We start from the raw sequence: 9,579 nt of genomic DNA on the forward strand, positions 1-9,579 counted from the left end.
TCGAGATTTACAGGGAATAATATCAGCAGATTGATTTTCACTTAAAAAGCCCAAAACATCTCTACTGCCACAGAATTAATTTTTCTTTTAAACCTCTGTTGAGATTCTTGGATTGCAGACTGAGCACTTAAGGCGGAAATGCTGTTATTCAGCCAGGATCTACTTGGTGAACACCTATGTGGAGATTATATTTCTCTCTATCTCAACATATTTGCATTTTAGACATTAGCATTTTTATATGGCTCCTGTTGTGAATTTTTTGTTACAAAAGAGCAAAAGGCAAAACCCCCGCAGTACTGCAGTTGATCCTCTTCCACTATCTGACAAAGAAATCAGTCTAATTTGAACTGTGGGTGTGTAGAATTTGGCAGGCAAAAGGAAACAGGGATTGCTCAAGTTGAGAAGAATAGTAAAAGGTCTGTTTGTTGTCCTGCTATGACTGTAATCAGTGGAGGACAGCAGGGGCTTGAGGCATGGGATGCCTAGCAGTGCTGGAAAACCACCCAGATTGGAAGACCTACTATCTTATGAAACATTTCTCTCTTCCCAGTTCAGTTGGTTTGCTATAAGTGGCTCCTTCTCAGGACAGTCCCAAGGTGCCTAATTTTGTTGGGAGGCCAGGAAATTGGCTACAATCTAGTTTAAAATCCCATGGAACCTCCTCAGAGAAAATGGGAGATTCGGGTCTGGAGTAGGGTAAGTATAAGGTGAGCAAAGACTATTGTCTTGTACTCAGGTACTACCGTGAACACGTCAAAAGCTTGAAGGGCTCCCACTGGGCAATGTCAGAAAATATGAGCACCAAAAAGAAAAATAAAGATAATAGATGATAACATTATATTTTTAGAAACAATCTACGAGTCCGTAGTCCACTTAAACATAATAGGTGCAGAGGGGGAAGGAAACTCTTCTTTATATAAGAACACAAGCTAATAAATGTGGAAGGAATAACAGAATTAGAAAAAATTATGATTTTGCAACTACTAATGTAATACTTGCTACAGTGAGGATCAGCAATGGATGTTAAAATCATTGGGTGACATTTGTTGAGGAACAAGCTACTCGAGCATGTTAAAGCATCATCCTACAGATGCTTATTAATTATAAGGTATCTTTGCCATGGAGAGATATGCTAAAGTATCAAATGAATGAAACTTAGCATCACCAACAATGGAACAGACTGCCATTATATGCCTCTTGATATGGCCATTGTGTATGACAACGGATATGCTATGACAATATCTATCTATCCACTTGCCAGAAATCTCAAGGAATAAGGTTCTAGACATGAGGCATATTTGACATAACTAAAGGACTGGTTTAAAAACCCAAGCTATTAAATGTAATTAAGGTAATTAAAAATCTGATTGGACTTACAGATAGCTGCAGTGTAATTAAAACAAGCAATTGGAGCCTTTTAGTATTTTCAGATTTGACTTTGTGGTGATTTATCATGTAATTCTAATTTATTATTTCATGATTCTAATTATCAGAAAAACGAATGCTTCAGATTTTTATGAAATGAGGCGGGCCATAAACAAAAACCAACAGCACAATGAAAAGAAGCACATTTCATCTTGTGGTAGGTTTAGCAGCGTTTCTCCACTGTGCGGTCATACCTAAGACGATAAAGGATTCTCTCCATCGTGGTAGGGACAACGATTGGACACCGTTGGAATAACTCCCTTTGTAACCAGACAGTCCAGCAACCTTCCGAACAAGTATTTTCCCTCCTGAATTATCAAGCACACCACTATGAAGAGAAAAAATAATTTCTGAAGAAAGAAGAGAAATATTTGTTGACATGATCAACAGACAAGCAAACCAGTTGCCATGTTTACTTAGACATAGGAAAGCAGCAAGATTAAGCAAAGTTTACCTTGACATGAAGCCCAACCCGCAAGAATGGTGCCTCTACCACCAGGCCCAGCATCTGAGCTCCAAGTTGAAAGTCCTTCTCTTTCTTCTTACAGGAGCTGATTGTTCTGTCAGTCAGGAATTTCTTTTTGCCACCATGCCTCAAATTTCTTCTCCTTGGTTTTCTAATTCTCACTAGCTCTTTTAAGTAAAGCCTCTTTCTTGACAGTTTGCAATTTGGTTTTGGGATGGCGCGGAATGAATTTAGTTATTTCAAAGGGTGATAGAAAATGATGAAAAGTAAACACTCCTTTTATTTTGGGTCAGGGAGGAAAGGTGTGCAGCTAAGTTAAACTCATTAAAAAAAGCATCCCCCAATGACTGAAAATACTTTCTTTAATTTCTAGGATTTTGCGAGGTTTTAGAGCCTGATGGGATAGTGACTGACATATGAATGTCTTTCCTTTGATGTTAGGCAGAGTCTCCATCTGGTTGCTAAATTGCACGTTTACGTTGTCATTTCTTGCCCCAGAGCTGAACATGCATGGCTCCTTTGGGTATCATAATTCATAGCACTGGGGAGATGTTGATTTCTCCCCATCAACACCCTTCCTTCCCTCCAGGAGTGAGAGTTGCCATTTCCTGCCCTCCCACCTTCCTGATGAGTCAACAACATTCAACCCTCAACCTCCCAATGACCTGGAAGGAAAGAAAGTGGTAATAATACTCCACATGTAAAGCACTTAATTGCTTTACAACTGTTCTCACATGTGGGGTCCCACTGGGTTCTCCCAGCAAACCTGAGTTGTGGAGTGGAGGGGATGCTGTTATTCCCATTCATTCCATAGAAACAGGCTGTGTGAGGTTGCATGACTCACCTGGGATTTTCTAACTAGTAAATTGCAAGAGGGATTTGAACCCAGGTTGAACTGACCTTAAGTCCTCAGTTTGTCCCTCTTGCTCCCATCTACGTCTCAAGGGTTCAAAGCACAGGCACCTGCCGAAACCATCTCCTCCTCACTCGCTCTCTTCTCTCAGGGCTCTCTGATTGAGTTCCCTCACATGTCTCGATGGCAGGCAGGCTGGTTTCAGCCATTCCCACGGCTCTGACGATGCTGCTGTTTCACCCCAGAAGACCTGGTTCCCTCTGCCTGATCAGGCCTGTGCTGCTGTCAAAGGGCAGTGAGTTCCCAATTTCTCCTTCCCCACAGATTCTGACATGACTTTGCTACCTCCTTCCCTCCTTAGAATCTCATTCTCACAAGTTAAACTCTGATTTTGTTCCGTCTTGTACTATTTCCTAAAAATTTCTGGAGTTTGTCTCGCAACGAAATGCAAATATTTCTTATGGAAAGGACAGCATTTTATGTTTCCACATAAGAAGGTGCCATGGGCAGCTGCTTTTGAGAGCCAATTTTTTTTCTTCAACTTTTATTTTAAGTTCAGGGGTACGTGTGCCAGATGTGCAGGTTTGTTACATAAATAAACATGTGCCATGGTGTTTTTGCTGCACAGATCATCCCATCACCTGGGTATTCAGCCCAGCATCCATTAGCTATTCTTCCTGATGCTCTCCCTCCTCCCACCCCCAACTCTGACAGGCCCCAGTGTGTGTTGTTCCCCAACACATATGTCCGTGTGTTCTCATCAGCAGCTCCCACATATAAGTGAGAACATGTGGTGTTTGGTTTTCTATTCCTGTGTTAGTTTGCTGAGGATAATGGTTTCCAATTTAATCCATGTCCCTGCAAAGGACACGATCTCATTCCTTGCATGGCTGCATAGTATTCTATGGTATATATGTACCATATTTTCTTTAACCAGTTTATCATTGATGGGCATTTAGGCTGATTCCATGTTTTTGCTATTGTGAATACTGCTGCAATGAACATACACATGCATTCATCTTTATAATAGAATGATTTGTATTTCTTTGGATATATACCCAATAATGGGATTGCTGGGTCAAATGGTATTTCTGCCTCTAGGTCTTGCAGAATTGCCACACTGTTTTCCACAATAGTTGAACTAACATACCCTCTGTGAAAGCCAATTCTTATGCTTTCAGGATTGGGTGAGCTCGTTGGCTTGACATTGGTAACTTGCAATTAACAAGCCAAGCCCATCTCCTCCCTGCATTAGAGAGCTCGTTGTTAAACATTTACCAGCACACCACTGATTCAGACTGAAAATTCTAATTATTAAATAAATTTTTAAAAATGACCCAGTGCAGGCCAGGTGCAGCAGCTCACGCCTGTAATCCCAGCACTTTGGGAGGCCGAGGCAGGTGGATCACAAGGTCAAGAGATCAAGACCATCCTGGCCATCATGGTGAAAGCCTGTATCACTCAGATGTAGGCACTTCATAGATATTCTCTGGAAAAGCAAATCCAGTTCCATTTCCTTGCATTCCTCAGGTGCCCTGCATGGTGCTGAGCATGGCCTTGGTGTTCACCTCCTCCCTGATTCTGGTGCCAGGGGACTGGGATAACTGAGGGTCAGTTCCTTGGCTCAGCAAGAAGGGATAGTTTGCCACTAGGCCAGGTGTCGAATGGCTGCTGTTCTGAGGGTGGGCACTGGTCAGAGATCAGCCTAAAGAGTGTCCTGCATGGAGCTGGTCTTTTCATTGTACCTCCTCAGAGAAATCTCTCCTCTCCCCTGCACTTGGCCCCGCTTTAAACATAAGAGTTAGTTTAGGATAATCCTGAGCCAAAATATGATGCCTCAAATGTGTTCATTATCCCTTTGGTTTGAAGGAATTAAGGGAATTTCTTGTACTAAGACTTCTGAGCGGCCAGGCGCGGTGGCTCAAGCCTGTAATCCCAGCACTTTGGGAGGCCGAGACGGGCGGATCACGAGGTCAGGAGATCGAGACCATCCTGGCTAACACGGTGAAACCCCGTCTCTACTAAAAAAAAAAAAATACAAAAAACAAGCCGGGCAAGGTGGCGGGCGCCTGTAGTCCCAGCTACTTGGGAGGCTGAGGCAGGAGAATGGCGTAAACCCAGGAGGCGGAGCTTGCAGTGAGCTGAGATCCGGCCACTGCACTCCAGCCTGGGCGACAGAGCGAGACTCTGTCTCAAAAAAAAAAAAAAAAAAGACTTCTGAGCATGATATAGAATATGAACATTAAACCCTTTAATGCAAATTAATCTGAGTTTCTAAACCGAAGTATACTGTCTCCAGTCTCCCACTTCTTACTGTTGGGACTCTGGCAGGACAGTGGCGATAGGTCCCCAATGTACTTTCTGCTCATGTTGTCTGTATCTTAAATCCTGCCTTCTGAAAACAGATTTGCACTGTTTGTGAAAAACAAAACAGATAGCTTCCAAAATTCCTGTTTCCCCTTAAGACTTGTATTTATCCTCCCTATGAATAGTGGTAACTCTTTCCAGATAGATTTTCTACTTTATCAGTCACTGGTCCGGGAAGTCACAGTGGCACTCAGTTGCTCAAGCAGCAAATCTTGTTTTGCAAAACAAGCAAATCAAGCTCTTCTCTTCTGCCCCTCTCCCCTCATTTATATTTTTCCCAGCAAGTTCCTATACTCTAACCCAAATGCTGGAATTATAGAGCCTTGGTCCTGTCAATGCCCTTCTTGTTTTCTTCACAGGGCACATCCTTCCACCATAAAGCATTTCCCAACTTTCACTACTGTAAAGTCTACACCCTGCTTGAGTCCTCACTTTGTACACTAAGCAGTGCTGGGACTCCCCAGTTCTTATGTAAATATATCACCCGGGCTCTGGGCTGGAAGTAAGGGGGCCTGAGTTTTAATCCTCAATGTGGATCTAACTAGGAATTTATTTGTTTATTTTGAGACAGGGTCTCACTCTGTCACCCAGGCTGGAGTACAGTGGCACGATCTCAGCTTACTGCAACCTCTGCCTTCTGGGTTTAAGCGATTCTTGTGCCTCAGCCTCCTGAGTAGCTAGGATTATAGGTGCCCACCACCACACCCGGCTGATTTTCATATTTTTAGTAGAGATAGGGTTTCACCATGTTGGCCAGGTTGGTCTTGAACTCCTGACCTCGGGTGATCTGCCTACCTTGGCCTCCCAGAGTGTTGGGATTACAGGCATAAGGCACCACACCTGGCTAAATTTTTTTGTATATAGTAGAGATGGGGTTTTGCCATGTTGGCCAGGCTGGTCTTGAACTCCTGACCTCGGGTGATCAGCCTGCCTTGGCCTCCCAAAGTGCTAGGATTACAGGCATTTTCAATGGGAATGGGACTACAAAAGCTCTATTAAGGATAGAGCGACCGTGCCCGGCCCTAACTAGGAATTTAATTAGCTTTTGGATGCCTCAGTTTCTTATATTATAAATGAGGATACTAACAACAGTCTCATAATGGTGAGATGCTGTTAGAAGGAGAGAATCACAGTGCAAAAGATTGCATATTATTTTATTTTATTTATTTTATTTTATTTTATTTTATTTGAGACAGAGTCTCGTTCTGTCACCCAGGCTGGAGTGCAATAGCATGATCTTGGCTCACCACAACCTCTGCCTCCCAGGTTCAAGCGATTCTCCTGCCTCAGCCTCCCAAGTAGCTGGGATTACATGCGTGCACCACCATTCCCAGCTAATTTTTGTATTTTTAGTAGAGATGGGGTTTGACCATGTTGGCCAGGCTGGTCCTGAATTCTTGACCTCGTGATCTGCCCATCTCGGCCTCCCAAAGTGCTGGGATTACAGGCGTGAGCCACCACACCCATTAATTTAAATTAAATTAATGTTATTTAATTTAAATAACATTAAAATACATGTTATTTTAATGTCCTCTTTGGTGAGGTCAAATTTACTCTTGTGGCTCTATGCTGCCTCAGAAATATGGAAGTGCAAGAGAGACCCAGCAAGCGCCAGAGGAAGCAAGAACGAATCATCTAGGATCAAAATTGAAAATGCACAGGCAACCTTAAGACAGGCTCACCCTTTACAGCAGATGTCACTTTCTACACAGACACTGGAGTGTGTACAAAGACACAGACTGGAGAGGGCTGATGGTGCTGTGAGCTGGAAGTATGTGTGGGAGGCATGCATGGGTGTGCAAACACTTGTGTGTGTAGATTTGTATAACTTTTCCCTTTTAGTATGAAATTGATTGCAGGGTGAAAGCAAAATATTTTTATTTCATAGTCTGAAGTTATGAAATAGTGATTTTTCATATTCAGTGATTTTTATTCCATAGTCTGAAGTTATGGAACAGCTTTTGGTGTCGTTTTTCTTTAATGTTTTACTACTTATCCTTAATAGAGCTTTTGTAGTCCCATTCCCATTGAAAAACCAGTTTGCTCCTCGCCTCTGCAGTAATGGGGAAAAGATTAGTATAGCCAGTGAAATCTACTAGTGACTTCTTAAACTTTATTTTGTGCATAGTTTTTGTCTTACTGCTCCTTCAAATTTCAGAGTCTACTAACTAGAAACCTTGAAATAGAATGAATTTTATATATTTTCTCTCCCTTGCAGAGGTACAACTGAACAATCAACCTATTTATGTGCAAATAAGAAAAGGAAAAAGATACCAGAAGTCTGAATAATTCAGAAACTTTATCTAGCATCCAGTAGCCAAGTGCTGACTCCCAAGTCACATCTCAAAGCTGTCCTGGGCAGCAGTTAGGCGTACAGGTGCTGCAGTCAGCTGGACTTGGGTTTGAGTCCCCACCATGATACTTTTTAATAGCATGGCTTTAGAAAAGTGATTCAACCTACCTTCTTCTTTAAGATGTGCGTATGAGTAGTAGAAACTGCATAGAGGAATTATTGTCAGGATTAAATAATAAAAAGAAGGTAAAGTGCTTGGCACATACATGCTAGTCTTAATTCCAAAGATATTAAGTAAGCATGCATTTATCTACGTTTTGACTATAAACTTAAGCAACAGTGGTATGAGGATTCTGTTATGGTATCTTCATTTAGGTAGTGACTTAGTCCAAAGCATGCCATGACTCCTGTCTTCTGTGCTAGATCCCAGACCAATAGCTGACCAAGTGGTAATATCTGTCACCCTTCTCCACTTTCTCCATCCTCATTTTTCTCCAATCCATCATCATAGCTGTGATATTTCTTCCTCTAAACTTTTGGGCCTTCCTTGGTAACATCTCCATAATTTCCTTGCTCAGCACATACAGGTGGAAAAAATGAGTTCATATCATCAAGAACTTCAGATTCCTTGTCATGAACATGAAAGAGTAAAATTCTCTTCCTATCCCCATCAAAGCATAAAGAGAAGTCAGTTGTCCTTTTTTATGGAGTGCTATGATGAAAGATGCAGGACCATGCATGACTTCCAGGTCATCCCTCCACAGTAAGGTCGACGGAGAAAACACAGGATGCTCAGTTAAGTTTGTACATTTTTCAGGGAGGGGGACAAGATGACTGACTACACAGCTGGGAAGTGCTTCTCTCACAGAAAAACCAAATATCAAGTAAACCATCACACTTTGAACAGATGTTTTGAGAGAAAACACTGAAAGTCAACAGAAAGGCAATGCAGACACAGAGGTGAAAAAAGGAGGAAGCCAGCAACCTTGCATGAAGTTGCTGAGTGCCAGGACTAGCTCTTAGTCCTCAACAGGACCTGAGGAAGATGTGAGTGAAGAAGCTGCGGGGCAAGGAAGCTCAGCAAGATTCAGAAGAAAGTTGAAATCCAACCCAAGGAAGCCAATAAAACGATCCAAGACTTGAAAGACTACGTAGCCATTTTAAGAAAGAACCACACTGAACTTCTGAAATTGAAAAATTTACTACAGCAATTTCATGATACATTGGGAAGCATTAACAACAGAATAGTCCAAGCTGAGGAAAGAATCTCCAAGCTTGAAGACCAGTTCTTTGAATCAATGCAGTCAGACAAAAATAAAGAAAAAAGAATTGAAGAAATGAAGAAAACCTCTGAGAAATAAGGAGTTTTGTAAAGTGACCAACCAAATGAGGCTATGACTCCTTGGCCTTCCTGAGAGAGAAGGAGAGAGAGTAAGTAACTTAGAAAAGATATTTGAGGATATATAGTTCATGAAAATTCCCCCAATCTCACCGGAGAGGTCAACATGCAAATTCGAGAAATTCAGCAAATCTCTGTGAGTGAGATACTATACAAGATGACCATTCTCAAGATAGATAGTCAACTGATTCTCCAAGGTCAAAGTGAAAGAAAAAAGTCTTTTATTTTTATTTTTATTATACTTTAAGTTCTAGGGTACATGTGCACAATGTGCAAGTTTGTTACATACGTATACATGTGCCATGTTGGTGTGCTGCACCCATTAACTCGTCATTTACATTAGGTATATCTCTAATACTTTCCCTTCCCACTCCCGCCACCCCACAACAGGCCCCGGTGTGTGATGTTCCCCTTCCTGTGTCCAAGCATTCTCATTGTTCAATTCCCATCTGTGAGTGAGAACATGCAGTGTTTGGTTTTTTGTCCTTGAGATAGTTTGCTGAAAAATGATGGTTTCCAGCTTCATCCATGTCCTTACAAAGGACACGAACTCATCCTTTTTTATGGCTGCATAGTATCCCCTGGTGTATATATGCCACATTTGCTTAATCCAGTCTATCATTGATGGACATTTGGGTTGGTTCCAAGTCTTTGCTACTGTGAATAGTGCTGCAATAAACATATATGTACATGTGTCTTTATAGCAGCATGATTTATAATCCTTTGGGTATATACCCAGTAATGGGATGGCTGGGTCAAATGGTATTTCTACTTCT

General features: G+C 41.8%; 1 protein-coding gene across 2 annotated transcripts in view; it reads right to left on the minus strand.

The window, feature by feature from the left end:
• VIT (vitrin) overlaps positions 1-9,579 on the minus strand; it is a 131,599-nt gene that overhangs the window by 59,927 nt on the left and 62,093 nt on the right. For both annotated transcript variants that reach the window (XM_011935979.1, XM_011935978.1), the window contains exon 5: positions 1,620-1,753. In XM_011935979.1, coding sequence (XP_011791369.1) covers positions 1,620-1,753 — 134 coding nt within the window. The remainder of the gene's footprint in view (positions 1-1,619; positions 1,754-9,579) is intronic.

Source organism: Colobus angolensis, unplaced genomic scaffold, assembly GCF_000951035.1.
Source record: "Colobus angolensis palliatus isolate OR3802 unplaced genomic scaffold, Cang.pa_1.0 Scaffold15, whole genome shotgun sequence".
Lineage (NCBI taxonomy): Eukaryota > Metazoa > Chordata > Mammalia > Primates > Cercopithecidae > Colobus > Colobus angolensis.